The 21,240-nt window shown below is 37.6% G+C and overlaps 1 protein-coding gene across 4 annotated transcripts in view; it reads right to left on the reverse strand.

The window, feature by feature from the left end:
- Positions 1-21,240, reverse strand: part of PCDH10 (protocadherin 10) — a 155,347-nt gene that overhangs the window by 130,584 nt on the left and 3,523 nt on the right. For all 4 annotated transcript variants that reach the window (XM_088057090.1, XM_005525546.3, XM_088057089.1 and 1 more), the window contains exons 2-4: positions 19,961-20,019; positions 19,287-19,393; positions 9,721-10,026 (exon numbers count right to left, since the gene is read on the reverse strand). In XM_088057090.1, the coding sequence (XP_087913216.1) occupies positions 9,721-10,026; positions 19,287-19,393; positions 19,961-20,019 (472 nt within the window). The remainder of the gene's footprint in view (positions 1-9,720; positions 10,027-19,286; positions 19,394-19,960; positions 20,020-21,240) is intronic.

Consider the following 21,240-nt stretch of genomic DNA (forward strand, 5'->3'; position numbering starts at 1 on the left):
ATACCCATATTATTAAAATTTCTCAGCCATATCAAGCAATCTATGTGGGCCACAGCATGTGAGCATATTCAATCATTTTTCAGGAGTGGTCCCGGGCACCATGTCCCAGACTTGTTAGGGAAAAAAGCTGGCTGACACAGGCTAAAGGCAGGCCAGAGTGTGAGAGTACAGACCACGACATTCCAGTGGTGGAAAGGAACCTGTTTAATTCATTAGAGTAGCCATAAAGAAGCATGGAAGTACAAAGCACACAGTCCTTTATCTCAAGTGGAGCACGAAAAAAGTTATTACTGAATCTCCTTTGTAAGTTAGAACTTTTTTAGATCTCAGTTCCTATCAATACGCACAGCTGTGTGCAGCTCCATTCAATTGTCATCTAAATTCCAATTGAGCATAGATGGATGTTAAATTAAAGCCCAAACAGTCAACTAAAAAAGTCACAAAGTGACAGACTTTTACTCTGACAAAAGATGAATTCAAAATATCAGCATCTATAAAATTCCTTATGAATAAAGAAAGGTTGCGTTCAAGCAGTTTCATAATGGATCTTTTTCCAGGGCTGAATGCAGCCGTGGTGCTGAAGGTGAAAAGATAAAGTCAGAACACTCAGCTCACTTGCAAAAACAGGAGTCTGTCATCCCCGTACTTCTTTAGGGGAATCTACTCTGCATCCTTTATTTTTCCTTTCTAATACACATTACTTCTGATGACCTGTAAAAATGTCATGTAAAATAACACCCTTTTCACACATGAAATAGGTTCATGTGTATGAAAAAAATACAGATTTACTCTTGCAACTCATGCAGGCATGTGATTTTCAGGCAGAATTTAGGAACCAAGTTCTGGAAATTTGCTTCTCCATGTCTAGCTGTATTTTCTTCAGCCAATAAAGACCACTATCCTAACAAAGAAAGAAGTCAAATTACCTCAGAAGAGTATGGATTTTCAGTGAACCCACATCATATTTAGTTCTTCCAACATTTCATTAGGTATTGAAGTTAAAAATTATTCTTCTTGCATCTCCTACTTCCTCTCCAAAACGGTACCCAATACCTAATTTTTTACTTTTCTGACCTCACCATACTATGTTTCTAAAACAAATACATTCACAGCTACTTCCCAGCAGCAGTCATCAGACTACTAGCATGGAAATGTGGATTCTCAGTGGTTAATGCACAAATAAAGCTGTTTACAGGCTTGCCAGACAAACAGCAACACTGATCCCTACAGCGTGCTTGTCCAAACGTGATAAACAGATGCACTTCCCTCTCTTACTATTTGTTGCATTCCTTAAATGGTTTCCCCTATTTTTCCCACTTAGGGCAAGGCAAGAAAAAGTGAGAAAAAGGGAAGGGAACCCTCTAAAATTAAAGCAGTGGAAATGACCATGGCAAATCACAGTTATTGTGCACAGCAAAAGACCCAAAGCAAGTATAATTGCTTCTGCTCTGCAGGACAAGGAGTTCCTTGGACAGAGGCATGCAGAGAGGAAAAGATTTGCTGCACATGGACCCAGGATCAGGCACACATTCAATTCTCCAGCTCCTGACTGTCACAGGAAGGAGGTTTGTACACTGAAGAACAGCATTTATTTATAATGAATAGAATTTTGCCTATCAAAAATAAATAACTTCAGTGCCTTTGAAAATTTTAACTGCAAACATCTCCATGCTTCCCAGAGAGACTCGTGTCCCTAAGTGGCTAAATTACTTTTGTTATAGGATTTAAATTTATGGGACAAGAGGCATTTTGAAATTTTAAAGCAGCAGAGCACAATAATCTTAAAAATTTACTCCAAAGTTTCAAGCAATCTTCTGGGTTTTTTGGTCTTCTTCATACTCCACTGGTAGGAACACAGAAAATGGTATCTCGTAATTTAAAAAGAAAAATCTCCACAGATGGTATATGCACAGCACACATAAGCACTGCCAAAATTGACCTAAAGGAATAAATATAGCACCAGCCTGAGATAGCTAAGATACACGAGACTTCTATGCAATCCAGTCAGAAGTGGCAAATACAGATTCTGCAGCCATTAGAGGAAAAGAAGCAGTTGAAACTCTGCATTTTTAAGATGAATTAAAAGTATTATTTTCTCTCAAACAAAACTTACTGATTTTTTTTAAACTTTTCCAATTATTATCTGGAAAGAGCTCTAGAGTCATCTAAGATAAAAGATATTATGTAAACCTAAAGACGGGCACAATTTTTAATCAGTATTTTGTACAGTGCTGGCTACTGTTAATTCTGTCCAAGACCACAGTTACACAGAAAAATTGAAGCAAACAGTATTTAAGAACTATCACCTGTGCTTTAAAATTAAAAGAAGAATACTTATTTCAATTTCTTATATTCATTATTTTCATAAAAATTGAGCAGGAGTTGCAAGAGGAATACATTCCAAGGAAGAATGCAAACCAGTTGGGATTGCAAGTTAAAAATACCTTTCAGAAGTTACACAATAAACACTGAACAGTTGAATCATCAGAAGTGGCTTATTCGTGATCATGAAGAACCTACTATTATGAGTAAAAATAGATCAGATTCTTGTTCTCCCTCAATTATATTTTAATTAGCACATATGTTTAAGCTTTACTTCAGGTGTAGGAGTTTTTTGGTAAGATTTATTTACCTAACAGAGATGATGCATCTGAAGTGACAAACTCGAGGTACTGAGCAAGTGAATGTCAGCATTTCAAATACAGCAAATATGGGAATGCTCTAATAGACTTCTTAGAAAATAAAAAGGTTTCCCATTAGGTTTCTTAGCATTATTAGATGGTGGCCTTTCAACTCATCCTTCACTTCTGCTGAGCAATTTTGCACGTGCGAAGTCATTCTCGTCTGTGCAGAAATCAGCACTGCAGCCTGTCCCAGGGATAAATCCCTGAATAAAAGTCAGGAGATTCACTGTGGCAGGATATCCACACAGTTTTAACATTCCTTTTGACCACAAAACTGTGCTATTCACAAAGGAACAACTCTTTGATTGTGCACATATAATTTGTTTATTCATGCCAATAAAAATTTTGTTTCAGTACAACTTTTTTTTAATCCAGCATTATAATGTTTTCTTCTTAGACCAAGAACTGTAATATGTGCATGCAATTTATTGGTGCTAATTTCTTTGGTTTTACTTCTGTGCCTTTTTATTACAAATGTGTGTGAAAATCACAAATTTAATTTAAAAAAACTATTAATTAAGGGATCAGACAGCTCACAAATTTATATCTGATTTGCATTAGAAATCATGTAGGCTAATTTTAAAAGCAAAAATGCAGGCAGGCCTAATTTTTAAAAATTAATCAAGTGTCCCATTCAAAAAAGCTGTTATTGATGTTTATGTAAATGGAATAGTATTACATCCATCACATCTGTGATAAAACTACCCAATAATTTCCAGAAATGAGATGTAACTAAAGAAATAAAAAATGAAAGAAAATTATTCTTCCATCATATTGACTGTACCAAAATGTAACATTTTTTTTTTTTTTGAAAGTTGTTTCAAGACAGTGAAGACTTCTTACTTAAAACATCTTTTCAAATATTTATGTTAAACATCAGCAGAAAATGTTGTGTTACAAATCCTGGCATACAGAATTGGGCCTTTGTGATCCTAACTAGATCAAAATACACAATAAATATTTACATGCACTTTTTTATTCCTTTGAAAAATAATCAAAGGATTGCGAGGCACTTCTTGTCCTGGTATAAATACACGAGCATTTTTCTCCTCTAGGTCATTTATTCTAATCTAATTCAGGCATGTGGATAATGACTAAGTTAAATTGTGCTTTGTGTCAGCTCCGTGGTAGATTATTTTAAATAAATTAATGGTCCAATTCTTAAACATTGAAGTGTTAAAAGGCTTTTGAAAACTTTTAAATTTCATTTGTAAACCAACTTGACTTGGACAGATCAGTTGAGCAGGTGACAGATATTTTGTAGAACAAGACCATCAGATTTCACTTTTACAGAAACACAGGGACTTGTGCTTGGGACCAGATCATGTTCAGACCTTCCTGGAATCTCTGCTGCAAAGGGAGTCAGTGGCAACCCAGAAAAAAGAAGCACAGGCATGGGATGAGGCCAAAGTTATATTTAATTTCCTTGGATGACACTAACAAGTCTCATCCACATCCTCTGACTCTGCATGCCCAGAACCATGTGCATCTATCAAAGGGAATGCTGATGTTTAGAAACTACACCACAAAAAAATCAAAATGTCCATAGAAAGGGATTCTTTTCCTCTTTCCAATTCACCTTGCTTAGATACCAACTCTTTGGGTAAGAGATCAGCTACCTAATGTGATAAAATCCTGATTCATACATAAAATATGTTGTTGGTGGTGGCAATACTTTCCATAATAATGATACCGTTCCATCAGTGAGGATGAAAACACTTGAGTGTATGTAGAAAATATTGCAGAGCTAACTAGGGGGCTACTTTAGAACACAATTATTATTCCAGAATCCCTCCCTGCATAAACACTGTTATTTCATGCAGGAAATTGTGTCCTTGTGTAGTTTATTTTAACCTGCTTTCAAAGTAGATTGAGCACTGCCAAAGTAATTCCTTAAGAGCAAAATAAGCATTTCTACATAGAAAGTTCAGGTGCTATGGCAATTTTTGGCTAGCTTTGTATATTGAAAAAATCCTAACTTTTTAATAGAAAGAAACATTATTCTATCGATAATGTCAGTAGGAAACTTCAGGAAAGCTCTAAAGCGTTATAAAACTATTGCCCATCTAGAGTGAACCAAGATTATATTTAAAAAAAACGAAAGCTATTTCTTATTAATTATAGACCAAAATACTTCTGAGGTAGATTTAATGGAGCTGTTTCCACTGCTACCATCTCAGGGCCTGGTTCAAAGTATTAGAAAAAGAGTAGAATCAGACTGATCAGGTATCCATTCTGAAGATAGACTTTGTTATAGATCCTATAGAATCTGGTCCAACAGAGTTTGAGTCTTGGATTAGGGGTTTTGGTAACTGTAGTAATATTGTTTATAAAAATAATGGCTAATATTATCACTACTGAAAGAAAAGTTAGCTAGAAATGGTTAGGATTGAAAACATAAGAATTCTTTAAAAGATACATTTTATTTTCCTCACCAGTGTTATTTCACTTATTTTAATTTTTCCAGGCAAGTTCAGAATTTCTTTCATGTTTTATGAACATTCAAATCATTATGAAAGTTTCTTAACTGTCTGCAGAAATGCAGTGTTCAAACCACGTGGATGAATAACAAGTACTAAGTGCTGGTTACACAGTATGAAGAATACGTAAGGAGAATCCTGGAGTCACTCTATGAGAAAACTACCTTCAAAAATCCTAAAATTTACTGATCCCCATCACAACTTCATAATTTGTACTCATAGTAATTACATAAAACTTACATAAATAAATATATTCTTCAAGATACATTATTTAGGTATGTAGAAATCTACTTACATTGTATTTTGTTCAGAATAATACATAGAATATGTATGTTTATGTGCAAATTTGTGTATGAGAAGTCCAATGGCTTAGACCAGCAATGTGAAAATTTGATGATGGAGCAAAAAGAAACTCTGTCAGGTATGAGATATGTATCCTTTTCTACATAACAATTTGTAATATAGCTCCTGTTTTCACTTAACCAAGCCATGGTCTAAACCTCCAACCCCACAGAATCAAATGCCCACTATATTAAGCCTTCAGTTTCAGTCATGCTGCACAAGTTCAACAGGTTCCTGCAATTTATGTCAAATTGGTATCATTGTATCAAACGTGTATGATCTAATCCCTTCGTGACCCCGATGCCCTGCAGTTGTTTTGCTGCCCTGCTGCTCTCTTGCTATTGAGCCCGGCAAACAAAAGTTTCACTTTCTCAGGTCTCATGCAGCCTCCTTAACTTCCTGCTCCTATCACAGCTTGTCTACATTAATTGGTACTTTTGATATGACTTTGCACAGAGTTATTTTCAGTATTGTATGCCATGTGTTTCTATGGAATGACTAGACTGTCTAGAGGAACATACTGACATGATCTGTGTAGGGGTTCTGTAGCACTTCTTTTAGTGTATTTTCAATTCAACTCCTTTTTACAACCTGGTATTTTATTTCTTTCTTGCTGGCTTTGTGCATTGTGGGAAACTTCCCCGGGAATTATTCCACGGTCTTTTTTTTCTCAGGATGAATTCAAATTCCTCATGCTAATATGCATCAGCTTCTTCATTCATCTTTCCTAAGGTTCTGCACCGAACGCACGCACTGGAACGCAGTGCAGGAATCCCAGAGCTCCTGTGGCACCGTGCAAGCTCCACCTAGAGCTACCAGTTCCCCTCTGGAGCCCTTGACATGGGGCACAGCTCCAGGGAGCCGGCTCCTCAGCTCTCCCAGGGTGCTGCCACGGCTCTGCAGCTTTCCATCGCAGAGCCGGGTGCCTCGCGAGCAGGCGAGGTTTGCCCATGCATCAGGGGTATGTGCTGCTTTGGAGCCAGGAGACACAAACCCCTTCGTGACATCTGCAAACACTGCCCCCTTTTTTTCTGATCGCTCTTTCTAGATAACTAATTTTTTTTTTTAAAACTCCGTGGATTTCCGCACAAACGCCTGGGGTTTGGGAACAGGACTCTGCTGATGCTGAAATGTTCCATTTATCCTTATGATATTTTCCTCTTAGGCACAGAGTCTGGTAATGCTTTGCCTATGACAACGCTTGATTACTTTAGGAGCTGCTTCTACTACACAGAAGCAGTGCTAAAGGGGTTTTTTTGACAGTTCAAATACACTCTATTGATCAATTCTCACTCACTCTATCAAAATTCTAATAGATTGACAACCTTTCTGCATTCCTTTCCTGGTCAGATGCCAGCTACCTTGTTCCTAAAACCCCTAAATTACAAATGCATGTTCTATGCTGAGGCTTCTCATTGGTCTCTAACTTACAATGTTTTCTAGTACATTTTTAAGTGATAAACACAACTTCTGACATTCCTTCATTACCAGTGCCTGTTAGAAGCAGAAAATTAAAGAAACACATAATCCACTGACTCCTTTCTATTTTAGCCCATTTTTTCAACAACAGCCTCTTCCATTTTTCACACATTAATTTAAAATGGTTACCTGGGATGGGTGCCTTCCTAGATACACCTGCCTTTCTCTGTTCCTCCTTGGGTAAACACAAATGCAAAGAAACAGTTTAGAATGCCACATCCTTGTCCTCACTAACTGCAACTCAAGAGACTCACCAATTCTCTCCTAGCTTACTACACCTGATATCTTGAAGTTGTCTACATTGTTTGCATGCCTTTGGCTATTTGCTTTAAGGTGTCCCTTTTATGTTCAGTAATCTAAAATCACTAGCTAGAATTTCTGCTCTTTTCCGATTGTTTGGTTTAGAATATTTCTTTTTTTTTTCTTTAAGACACCTATGAAATTCAAATAGGTTTTGCATTTGGAATACACTTTTTATTCTTTGCTACTCATTTTCATGTGGCCATTTTCATACCTGCTTCAATTTTTTATACAGTGTTTTTGCCTTATATGAGGGTTCTGTTTCATACATTTCAATTATTAATTTTAAAAAGTCATTCTACTGAAAAACTGATTTTGACATGGTCTTCTGTGTTAAGAAGTTGAATTTAATTTTACTTTAAATTGCAATTACCTAGTGAATCAACTAAGGTTCCTTCCTAAATCAACTTCCTCTTGTATACATTTCTTGGCTTATTGGTTTAATACAAATATTTATTTATTAATAATATTAATAAAATTAATTAAAATTATTTATTAATAATAAATATTCTTTTCCACAACTAGTGCTCACTTTCCTTTTGTTCCTATTCTTTGCTATACAATTATAACTAAAATACCACCAAAAAAAAACAAAAACAAAACAAAAAACAAACAAACAAATCAAAAACAAAATCCCCTACAAATAAATGAAAACAAACCAGAGGAGCTGGTTTTACTCTAGTTTTTTAGAAATTTTAACTTTGAGGTTCAAAGAAAAACAGCAAAAATAATCTGGATTCTCAAGTGTGGATTATGTAATAACATAATCTTTTTTATATTGGTTTCTTCTGATATTTTACTTCCAATTGTTTATGACCTTATACCAGAAAAGTGCAAAATGTAGATCAATGTCTCCATGTAAAGACATTGTTCAAGAAAACTATTTATGTTAGTGTAACAAAATTTAAAATTCCTAAACTATCAGAAAAATAAGCGTGTCATTGCTATTTGAAATTAAACTCCCAGGCCTAGAACAAATCAAAACAGAACTACCATTGTGGTGTTATAAAAATCATCATTGCAACAACATACTGCATCAGAGCCTGGTTGTGGTTAGACCATCTAAAGATGCTACCAAACTTGTTAAATTAAAGTTAAATTTTTAACTGAGGTGACAGTGGTGAAATCAATACTGCTAGATTGTGCCTTACTGCTGAACAATGCACATAGAAATAAAAGATGGAAGATCACTTCAGGAAGGACTGAAAGTTGCTAGGCCATACTGAAATTGCACACTGGTCTTTAGAATATGACTGGATGATTGGCACATGGCATTTTAGCCCACATAAAATAAGCTGATTGTCTTAGGACAGGTTTTTAGGAAAGGCTTTCACATATCAGAACTGGTAGTCAAATTTAAAGTTGTCAGTGAAGTGAATCTAAAGAGTAAAGTGGTAAAAAGACCTCTCCTAAATGAATGAAAATACCAGGACAGCAGATGAAGAAGGGAGAACTGAGCTGTCTGTGCTGAGAATGATCTGTAACAAAGATCTTCACTTATCAGGACTGCCAGCACACCACCTCTCAGAACAACTAAATGCTTTAGGAAAATAAAATTAATACCATTCAGAGAGATTCTTTTCTCTTTTACCCCCAATCTGCTGTACTAAAAGACCTCTCTTGCTTTAAAAAGGGGTCAATATTGCAGTGTTAATGTCTGGTTTATTTGAATGAGATAAATATCATAAATTATTGAAGTCAAGGAAATTACAGTATCTAATAAAATACAGAACACAGCAGATAGAATGAAAAGACATATTAGATCAAAGTGCTATTCAAGGCTTCTATAGCTGGCTCAGACTCCAAAAGGAATTACGAAGATCTTTTTGAGATCTATCACACTCTTTCTTGCCACATAGCCATAGTCAAAAGGTGACTAAAGAAAGAGGCAAGATTTTGGAATGAGACAAAAGGCACAGAAGAGCACTGACAACAGCCAATACTATGTAGGCTAAAAGATTATCAGATCGAAGGCTCTTCTTCCTTCCAAACTATGTAAACAGCTATTTCAAAATAATGTGCATACTGTTCATTCACAAGGTAGTTCTCAATTATAAAAAGAAGCTCCTAGGACTGTTCTCTCAATTTAACTCTACTCCTAGAAAACATTAGCCTGGCAACGTCAAACTTTAAACCATCTACCCAAGAAAATTTTGAAAATAATCCAGCATCAGAAAACAAAACTGAGCAACTCCCCCAATGATATTTGCTGACACTTTTGTTGTTGACAATGATGTCACACTGAAAACAATCAAAATTTTGTCTCCCACTGAAGAATGCCTTCTTCACTGGTGCCTGAGTCCAAGAGAAGCCATTTCCCCCCCGCTCTGCTCCTAAAATGGTGCCTGTATTATTCCTAGCATGAAATGCAGAAAGAGCCAATTTTTATTCCTGCAAAGGGAACGCTTTCATACAGCTTTTTGAATAGTACTTACTCAAATATGGTGGTTTGTAAGGCGCTCGTGTATTAGACAGCAGTCCATCGAACTCCTTCCTTTCCAGACTGTTGTGAAGGGCCTTCTCTTTGCCGAAGGTGGAGAAGGACCTTTCTGCCCCGGGCTGGGCTTCTGGTGTTTCAAACACTTCAGTGTCTGGAACGGAGTCCATGCCAGGTACGTGCAGATTGCTGCGGTAATCTGCAGCTTGGCGTCCATCCGATGGAACAAAGGAAGGCATCCAGCACCGATCTGAGTGGCCCAGTGCTTTACATTCCTCTGTGCAATTGGAGAAGAGATCCATGCCTGCAAGCATGAAAGGAAAAGAAACTACAGATATAAGCTTCGGCATCATGAGCAGCTGATGACAGATAAGAAAGATTATGCCAAGGAAAGAGAAGTGGAAAGAGAAATGATGTAAGAACTTCTTCCAAGAGCTTCATCTCCTCAACGTGTTGTTACACGTAGAAAACTCTAGTTGTCCAGTCTGCAGAAGTCAGACACCCTGTAACAAGCATAACTAAATGCCAGAATGCCTCACACACACACGAATACCACAAGAAGAAGAGTATCTGTGGTTCTGTCTCACAAAATCACTTGCAGACCTCACTATTTAGAACCCACTCATATAAGGTTTGATTCTGCTTGCAGGTTGATGTCTGTGGTTCACTGGTTGAAAGTACCTGCTTAAGAACATGAAGGAATTGTTTCTACATAAATGTGTCTCTGACCAAAGAAATTAAAAGTCTGGATTTAGAAATCACAGATTTCATTTATGAAATTAAACATTAGTGAGTCCCATAAAGGAACTATCTGTGCATACATTGGTACAGAGATGGAGCCTAGTGATATTAAAAGCAGCTGTTTCAAAGTAGGAACTGAGCTTTCAAGTGGTCAGGAGAGCTTATTCCATCAATTGTTACATCACTCTTTCAGAGACAGTTTTCATTGCTGCTGCAGCAGTCCTTGTTATCATCAAGTCATACAAGAAATGAGACAGAACCCTACAATAAAATACTGCAATTAGCAGTACAGAGGCACCCATAGTCCAGTGTGATGTGGCTGTGGATACAATCAAAAAACTTGTTAATGCTTCCCCTATATAAGCAAACAATCATCCATGCCAACACAAAACTGTTTGCTTACAAATCCTTTAATGTTATTAAGATCTCAAATGACAAGCTATGCTGCTTTTGACTACTTTCAGATCAGCCTTCCAAAGGAATATTTCCTGGCTAAGAGTCACTAAGTTGTTGGATTATACTTGTTTTAAGAGGAATGGTGTGTGAAATCATAGGGACAGAGTAAAATAAATACCAGCATCTCCAAGTTGGTTTGTCCTGCTTTTGGGTGGGATAGAGTTCATTTTCTTCCTAGTAGCTGGTACAGTGCTGTGTTTTGGATTTAATATGAGAACAATGGTGGTAACACATTAATATTTTGGTAGTTACTCAGTAGTGCTTACAGTAAATCAGGGACATTTCAGTGTCCCATGCTCTGCCAGTGAGGAAATGTACAAGAAGCCAGGAGGGAGCATGGCCAGGACAGCTGATGTGAGCTGGCCAAAGGTTCTTCCATACCAGAGAGCATCACGCCTACTACATAAACTGGGAGGTAGCAGGGAAAGGCCAATCACTGCTCAGGGCTGGGCTGAGCATCAACCAGTGGCTGGTGAGAAAATGCAGTATGCATCACTTCTCTGTCTTCAATTTCATTCCTCCCCCTTTCTCCATTTTGTTATTATTATTATATTTATTTCAATTATTAAAATATTCTTATCTCAGAACACACGTTTTACTTCTTTTCTGATTTTCCTTCCCATCCCACTGGGCCTAGAAGAATGAGCAAGCAACTGTGTGGTGCTTAGCTTCTCTTTGGGTTTAACCAATACAATCCTCAACATCACAGAAAAGAAGAACGGTAAAAAGACATCCTTTTCTTGTATTTATAAAGAGAACTGAGCGTCTTAGGTGTGTGTCAAAACTGAACTAAATCTGTTATAATCATTGCTTTTACAAGCATTTCATTAGAATTACAAAAAAATGACACTAGTAACAGAAATAGGAAAAAATTTGAACAGCCATAATTAGGACAAGAGGATGCAGTCCTCTTAAGCTGGCCCAGGAAAGGTGTGGGTTGGACATTCGGAGGAATTTTCTCACAGAAAGGGTGAAAAGGGTGAACAGGCTGCTCAGGGAGATGGTGGAGTCACTGTCACTTGGAGGTGTTTAAGGATGGATGTGGCACTCAGTGCCATGGTCTGGTTGACAAGGGGGTGTTAGGGCACAGGTTGGACTCAACGATTTCAAAAAAATGATTTTCCAACCTAGTTGATTCTGGATTCTGTAATAATATTCATGTAATGTAGCTCATTTACCAGCCAACATTGCAAAGAACTGGATTAGCTTGATCTTCAGTGTGAGCATCAGTATTAAGAATTCTACCACAGTTCTGAACTATAATTTGAATTATACTAATAATATTTTTGTAGTATCTGACACTACAAAAAAACAGTCTCTTCAGAAAGGAATAATGATTGTGAGCTATGAACAAGTTCTTGAGTAAGAAAGGCAATCATTTAGACAGAAAAAAAAAAATCATGAGGAAATGAGAAATAAAAGCTTTTATCTCAGATTAATCTCACTTTATAATGACTTTTTAATTTTAAATTAAGCAATATACAATGCCAGGTCCAGTTTCGATTAGAAGCTTGCCTTGATAATTGGCATGCAGAAGCCTGAAAATAAATTTCTGATCAGTGAACTGTTGAAGAATGCAAATGTGAACTGCAGATATGCTTAAGGAATCAGAGGAAGATCATAAGGCAAGGAGAAAAATAGTGCAAATATAAACTCTGTAGGGGTAGTAGCTATCAAAGACTGAAAAGAAATATTTAGATGCAGGCTTCCCAGAAAGAAATTAGTATCTAGCAATGTCTATAAAACCGTGTGTGTGTATGTGTGTATTTTATGTATTGAAATGTCTGAAGAAAAATAGTTTTTGCCTTTCCAAAGATTTAAGGGACAATAAGCACGAAATGGTTATTTCAATTTGCAGACTTCTTGGCAAAGACACACGTAAAAAAAACAAACAGCCCTACATTTAATGAGACAATGATTATAGTTCCATTTTTCTGATAATGTATCAGTGCCTGCATTCATTCAACCTCTCCTGAGAGACAGCAGGAGAAAGAAAAACTTAAGGGGACATATTAAATTATATTATTTAGTCTATGGGGAGGGAAAGATTAGAAATATATTGTTTTAAGTATATGTATTCTAATATATACCCTTTTCTTCCCTTCATGGATTTTTATTTCACCTGGAAAATTACCCACCATTTTACTATTTTGTTCTCACATCAGCTGCTAAACTGCAAAATGTCTCTATCCAAATATTCTTTTTTGTTCCCTTTTGAATACTGCTTGTCTACTGCAGTGCACTGAATAGTATTATGTAACAGCTTATTATAAAAGAGATGTTATAGCCACTATAAATCAGGATTTTGAATAAACAAAGTAATGAATGTAGGGGCTATAAAACATGAGCCTGTACTGCAAACTTTTTCCATCTTTGAGAGGAGAACTTGCAAAAAGAAAAAAAAAAATTATATACATCGGAATTCAAATATACATTGCTGGAACATATAGCTAAATGTAAATGCTCGTTTAGAACAAAATGTTCAGAAAGGCAAGAGTTAGGAATTGTTCCAGTTTGAATCAGTCACAACAGTCCCTAAGAGTTTAACAGGTGCAGAACCAAGCCCTTGGGTTTAGTATTTTGACAGAAAAGAAATTCAAATTAGCAGCTTATTTTCAAAATCCCTGGGCAGCCATGCAATTTATACTGCCTGTGGTACGAATGTCCACCTTTTCGTCCACCTTTTTCCTGTGGGTCATAGTATAGAATTTTCTGGTTCTAATTGAAAAACATCTAACACAGGGTTGAGGAAGGGTACAGGCTATTTGCTGTTTTCCAAGAAGGAAGGACATAGAATTGAGACACTCAGAACAGAACTCTTTCATATCTCAAGAATCGTGTTCTTGATTTATAACAAAATATTCAGCAGTTTAACACTTCCATCTCATCTCCCTCATAAATCTGGTTATATACACACATATATATAAAATCCTTCTGAACTAAACTATCCATCATTATTACAAGCCCACATTAAAGAAAAATGCTTTGTATCTTTCCCTTAGTTATGCTGTCAGACCCTGCATACAGATAAACTCAGATTTTAAAGGTGACTGTGAATTACAAATTTCAAATGCCCTCTGTGGATACAGACAGACAGGAGAGTGCATTGAAGTTCTGATTGCACTATTCCAAATGCAGCATACATGTAACAACTCATGGAAAAGGCCACAATCTCCCTCCCATTTGTTCAAGTCTTGATACCAGGGGGCCACTGGGCAATATGAGCTCCTCGACTTTGCAGATCTTGAAGGAAAACAAACCCCTACCCCTCCCTCAAAAGCTGCCAAAAATTAAGAAAGATGTTAATTAAGTTTGATATCTGAATTACCTGAACTCAGGTGCTTTGAATCAGATATTTGGCAGCACTGAATTTTGGAATCATGTTACCATTTTGCTTCCTTTTCATATTTCAAAAGGAAAAAAAATCAAAATTTCTCTGTGAGTTTTAATTGGTTTGAAAGACTGTTTTGTCAAGGCCAAAAATTAGGCCTAGACTCATTTTTAAATAACGTGTCATTTCTCAAATTAAGGGAGAAGGACCATACACCAAGAACAACAAGTGAACACTTTAATATATAACTGAGTAAAAGATGTAACAAAAAATAAAAATACAAATTAAATGCTGACAGAGTAACTTCTGCAATATCATTATTGGGAGGGGATTTTCCCCAACATGTGCAATTTTTTTTTTTTTTTTTAGAACCTTGCCCTTTACTTGGAAATAAATGGCATTTCTGTTTCTCCTGTGCTAGTTAGATGTGAAGTAGGTGTGATATAGGGAACCAGACGTCCTTTTCAGAGCTCCCTTCCCACAACAACTATCCATTTGGTTAGATTATCAATGAGCAAGTTACTAATTTCCCATGATTCATGTTTTGTATTGGTAAATAAGGATAATGATATTAACCTACTTTGCAGTTATCTACCGAAGAACTGGACTTTATCAAAGTTATTATCACTCTTTCTTGCTAAGTAGTTGGTGTGCTGCCTTGGACAAAACTGACTTCATCTGCATCAGAACATGATAAAGACTCAAATATCTTCAATATTCAGGTCTTCCAAATCTCAGCTTCAAAGGCCTATCTGGACCACTGAGATGTGAGCATTATTAAGCATGCAGGCCAAGGAAGTTGAGGGAAAAAAAAGAAACAAAACCGCAAAAAATACAGGAATAGCAGTTAGCTCCAGTCAAAGCACATTTCTAAGCCATTTTCATGTTCATTCTCACTTTATCTGAGATAGACTTTTTGCCCAAGTGATCTTCAAAACAGGATTTAGCTGTCAGTCAGCACAGGCTCAGAGGAAATACTGGTTTTCTCTGTCCCTTTATCACTAAAATTCTTCTTCTGATTTCTCTTATTCTTCTCCTTATGGACACTGAAATATTGCAGCTCTCCTGCCACAATGAACCCTCTTGGCGTTCAGCTAATCTGTACTGAAAAGGTGTGAGCCAGTGTTTCACCCTGTGCCTTTGCATTAGACCCTTATCAGTTCCCTTCATAAAATCTTCCAGGAGAAGCCTAATTTCAGGTTTCAGCCAGTCACCAGTGTAAACTGTCCAAAAACAGATCGAAAAAGCTGATGCATTTTACAGGATATACACAGCAGTGCATCTACTTGGCTTCTCATCTTGGGCATTCCTCCCTGAAGTGCCTCTGAGACATCGTGCCAATTCCATGAAAAAAAGGGTAATACTGAGAAGGACTCTGCTTGGGAAAGCCAAGTAGCTAGTGAGCAACCATATGAAATAAGTTGATGGCACGAGTCCAAATCTTACAGGACAGGTGTCTAATCACACAATTTAAATGTAAACACATGCAGAGTATTAATTGGCACCCAAGCTGGCTGTTTCACAAGGGAGGCCAAGAATTTAATCAACCATGGGAAATAAACTAACCTCATGTTTGTGAATTACTCCTACAGAACACAGCTGAAATACAGTGTGGTAGCAAGAGGTAGAAGTGCTGTGTGAGTTGCGTTTGTTCTATAACAAGTAGCAGCTTTTCTCTCAACAACTTTTAAAGAAGAGCACAGGTCACTAGAAAAAACCCTTCTCTCTTTGCCAAAAACCTCCTGCACCTCTTCACCTTTGTACAGTCATTTTCCCAAAAAGCTCACATTACTAACCTAGTCAATGAAATAACTATTCAATCCACAAAAAATTAGGATCTTGAGCATCTCACTCCTTGCCATTGCCTGCCAAAAGCAGATGACAGTACTTTAGTCCTTCGTCAGTGTTAAGGTAGGTAAGAATGCAGGTAATTATGAGGCATTCATGTGGCACTTTAATGGGAAAAATATGAATCCCTTACATGCATTTCAGCACACTTAAAACATGATTAAATCACTTTTAAGAAAATATATTTTGTGAAAAGGTGAACTGTGATCTAATTTCAAAACCCAAGAGAACATTTTATGAGATGCAGAACAGCAGAGTTCAAAATTTTCACTAAATAATTGTTCAAGACAGAGCTGTGGCAGTGTGATAGATTTTCATCTTACATGTTTTCCTTCCCAGTTAATAACTGACCATGACAGCCAGTTTGGGTAGCAATGGATTACTACAGAATAACTACTTGTGTGCCACAGGATTGCTCACTAGGGACAGAAGTCTCGTGCTGAAGAGTAAAAAGATGTTTTGCCAGGAGAACATGCTGGTGAGCATAAAACTGGTGGGGAATGAGTTTTCTGCCAGCGTCAATTACCTACTAAATATTTTTAGATGCTTTTGAAAACAAATATGATGCTGCATAGTATCAGGTAACATCTTGGAAAAAAATCCAGCCCAAACTGCTGCCATGTTATCAATCAGGCTGTTTTCCTTCAGTAATTTAGAAATAATTGATTTTAGAGCATTAGAATGATCAAAACAATTGAGAAGACATTCCCTCTGTATTTCCTCTAGCCATTTGAGATCAAACAAGATTTATGCTCCTTTTTTCCCCCATAAAATTAATCACCAAAAGCTAATAGCAAGAGTGAAGTTTTTATGTCAAAATATCTTGTCATCACTGAGGTAAAAGGGCACATTCTTTGCATCAAGACAGCATGATTCAGCACAAAACCTACAGGAAAGTAGATAATATGTGTGTAGAAGACTAAAGAAGCTTCTACAAAGATTTGTATTGAAATATTAATTTGGGACTATCATTAAAAAAATGGTGCATACAAATTATTCTCAAATCTCAGCACCAATATATGAAAGTGGTGTATTCTACATTTTCAGTTCAAACTATTAATTGTGAGTAGAGCAAGACTAATTGCCAGCTTTCATTACTTACTATGTATCACCACTGAAGATACAGAAGTTCACAAATCATATCATATTCTTAAATAATTTCAAATCATTTAGGAATCTGATGTGATTTGTGAAATTGTGAGTACTCTGAGTTTTCATTTCAATCTATTAATTGTGAGTAGGCCAGGCCTAATTGTCAGCTTTCATTACTTACTATGTGATCACCACTGAAGATACAGAAGTTCACAAATCACATCAGATTCTTAAGTGATTCGAAATTATTTAAAAGTACAGAATAGTTTTTCTCCACTATTTGATAAAATAGAAATGAGGAAGAATTTATCCCACTAAGGATCAATGCTAAATATGACAAGTATTCATAGTCTACTTTTTAAATGGAGGGAAAAAAAATAAAGAACAGAGGAAAAACAATAACAGCACAGAATGCATCTAAAAGAAAATAGCTTTCAGTTGATGTGCAACTATATGATTATATTCCCACCATCAGTCAAATCCAGCCCCTTCTGCAGATGTTTATTCTTTTCTCTCCTGTTTGGTTATTATGGTTCATTATGTTGAGGGACTAAGCTGATTGAAACGTTCATGGAGATGACTGCTGCAGTAAAATGCGTAAAAGAGGGGAAAAAAAGGAGGAATGCAGGGAGGGCAGGAGGAGAGAGAGCTTTTTATAACTCAGTAGCCCTGACTGCTGCATCAGAAACAGTGCAAAAGAAAGGGTGGGGGGAGGCTAAATACATGGCTTTTTTGAACAATAATAAATCATACGCCATATATAGGACAAAAATGAAAGAGGCTCTGTGTTCAGATGTAAACTTCTGGCAAGACCTGGTTTGTTGTCAGGTTCCCAGACACAAAATAGACACTCTGTTCACTTAGCATGAAGCCCTGCAAGAAGCAGGGAGCTCCAGAGACTCTTGGCTCTTCTCAAGTCTCATTAGGTCTGCATATTAATGACTTGCAGCAATAGAAAGAGGCCCTGTGGCAGCCTCCTCTTCCCCTTGGTGCCTGGGTTTCCCATCGTTAAGGGCACAGTGACTAGAGCAGCAAGAAAATAGGAGACATTAACAGAGCAGGCGGGTGAGGCAGCACTGCTGTGACAGCACTGGGTCCCCTGCCCTGCTATCTTCTAAGGTAGGGGCCGGGGGAAAAGAAAATAAAAAAGGAGAACTGACAGTATTTTGTATGACACGGTTGTAGCAAATCTTTATACGTGACAGAGCACAAAGGAAACAAGAGGAGAGACAGCACTGTATTCCACAAAGATGTACCAGACCTGTGGAGGCTGTGGTAGGGAAGAAAGCACAGCATTCGTAGCTGAAATGCAGTGCGAGGGTGAGCGTGAATTCTAATGCACAGGCTCTGAACAAATGTTCCTTTCAGAAGCAAAGTGACAGTATGAGAACTAAGACAGCAAGCCCTACATATGGGCAGGACACTGCAATGTGTGTATTTCCTAAGTGATTCATAGTCTTTTAAAGCCTTTCTTTCCTCTGTCAAGAAAATGTATTTAATAATAACTTATTAACATGAAGACCACTTGTACTATATGGGGCATCAATTCGAATTAACAGACAATCCTCCAAAAATTCTAAGGTATTACACATTCAGAGCACCCAGTGTGTCTCCACTGATCTTCAGCAAAAAAACCCTCACAGTCTGGCTGTCATTCAACCATTGGGTTCATTCTCTCCCTTGGGAACTCCTCCTTCACTTCTCATTGCTGTGCCAGCTGAAGTGCCTACTAAACAGAATTGCTTAAGGCTTTGAAATTCTCTAAATCTGCCATAGGAGAAAATGTACTATAAAACGTAGCAACAACTTTGTTTTAATGTGCAGAAAGTTTTGCTGCAGTGAATGATGCGGCATCATTCAGCAATTCCCACCCCCAACCAAATGAATAAAATAAACTCTGCCCCGTGACCAAAGAGGTTTGAAATTGCCTCCTTGTTCAGGCAACTGTAGCAGCAAGCTGACATAAACCCAGCCTCCCATACTGTAAATATGCTCACCTTATTTATGCCTCTCTTGTATTATCTTCCTATAAGTAACTGTTCTTTCTAGTCTCCTTACTTAAAGATCCAATATTTGCATTCTCTTATCAGACTTACCAGAGGATTGACCTCGATTAGTGGCATCATGATCACTGTCTCCTTGCTCACTGTCTCCATGACCACTGTCCTTAGAGCTTACTATGTCTGCTTCCTGGAATGCAGAACTAGACACAGAAACATCTTTACATTAGAATAAACATGAAAGAGGAACTCATAAAACATTCTTCCGCCATCACATGGCCAAACACGGTGCTGCATTTCCCCCCACTCCTGCCTGCTGCACGGAGTGTGCCCTGCCCACCAAAACCAAAAAGAGGAATTTCCAGACCTCGGGAGCCTGGCTGGAAGGGACAGCAAGGGTTATTACTCCTCCTGGGTTTCATGTAGCGGTAAAAGTAATTTGGCAGCATTTACTTAAGCTGGTTAGCTGAACTTCAACTCAGTGAGAAAATGTTTTCTGGGAGACCCTACAGAAGCATATTCTTAAGTATTTGAAGCACGTTTCAGACTAATACAAACCGAGATTTTGTTCTCTTTTCAGTCAGTTTTGAAACTAGTTTAGAAAAGCCATAATTCAAAGCCAAATTCAAGCCAAATTTATTTAGTGCATCTACATACTATTCGACTTCCCACTGCTTTACTACTCTGTTACATCTGCAGTAAACACATTTCTGCACCCATTCAGACTTGCTAAAGCATGCATGAGGAAACCAAGGCTACGAAGCTCCTACCTGTTTACTCGTCGGGGTCTGTCAACTAGATAACTGAGCTCAGCACGCTGATGTTTTGTCTAGGAGAAAAGAAAATATTGGGAGATATTTTAACTTCTGATATTTCTGTAACCAGCAGCAGAAAATATACAAGGGAGCAGCTCACCATATTCACTATAAATGGTAATGCTTAGCTGCAAGTAGGCCTGCAAAATCTGTTTCCAGAATTTAAGGGAGAAAAAACAGCTCTTAGTCACACAGATGGGAAGGCACGAGGGATTTTTTCTGGAGTTTTTTGAGACAAGACTCTGACGTTTTCTCACAGCGCACACTGTTGAGCATCACAAGGACTCCCACAAAAAAATTAGCATAACTATTTCTAGAATTGTGGACTACTTTGCTGGTACTGGTATTGTACCATGAGGGGAAAAAAAAAAAAATACACTGAGATACCCTCAAGATAGCAAAAAGGCAGCAGAAGCCAAGAGTTTTACAGACATTTTGAGGCAAGGTCAGTATTACAAATCAGTATTAGAAATTTCACTGCAAAACTTAATGCCTTGGAACACACCATTCAAACTACTTTTATCAGACTGGACAACAGTCAGGTTTCAGTATGTTAAGAGACAGTGTGAGGTTTTTACTAGAGCACAGGCAGAGAGGTGCTGACAATATATATGAGCTAACCCAGCACAAAACAATTAATGTGGGAGTAACGTAGCATGGTATATGCTTTGATAAAAATTCTCTACACAGCAGGTAACACAACATAGGCAAGATTGCAGGGGACATTAATTCTCAGCACATAATTTTACAGAAACTCTTTCTTGCTGCTTTTCTTTGCAAACTTTGCGGTTATAAAGAGCTGCGAAGACAGAGTGAAGAAAAGTCAATCATTAAACCCTAATTCACAAATTAATTAAACCTCCTGCTAACTACAGCAGTTGTCACAGTCCCAAAGGGGGTTTCCCCCAAAGCCTTGCACATGCAAAGATTTCAGTAAGGAAAAAGACACGGGTTTGAAGTGTTGCTTCAGAACGTCCTGTGACTACACCCCACGTCACTTCAGTCTTGTCAAGTGGAGAGATTCTGCAAAGAACAGTAACCCCCACCCCATCTCTCAACCTGCAGACGATCCACTGACAGCTACCGCTGCCTCGGGGGATGTCTGTGCCCCGATGCTGTCCAGCCGGGGCCAGATTCCTTCAGAGGCACCGGGAGGGGGATGGGACTCAGGGGGAGCACGCTTGGCTGCAACAGCTGCTAAGCCCGAGCGGGAGGGAGCCAGCGATGTACGTGTG

The sequence above is a fragment of the Pseudopodoces humilis genome, chromosome 6 (assembly GCF_049639895.1).
Source record: "Pseudopodoces humilis isolate 2021_Gansu_Grassland_sample_001 chromosome 6, ASM4963989v1, whole genome shotgun sequence".
Classification (NCBI taxonomy): domain Eukaryota; kingdom Metazoa; phylum Chordata; class Aves; order Passeriformes; family Paridae; genus Pseudopodoces; species Pseudopodoces humilis.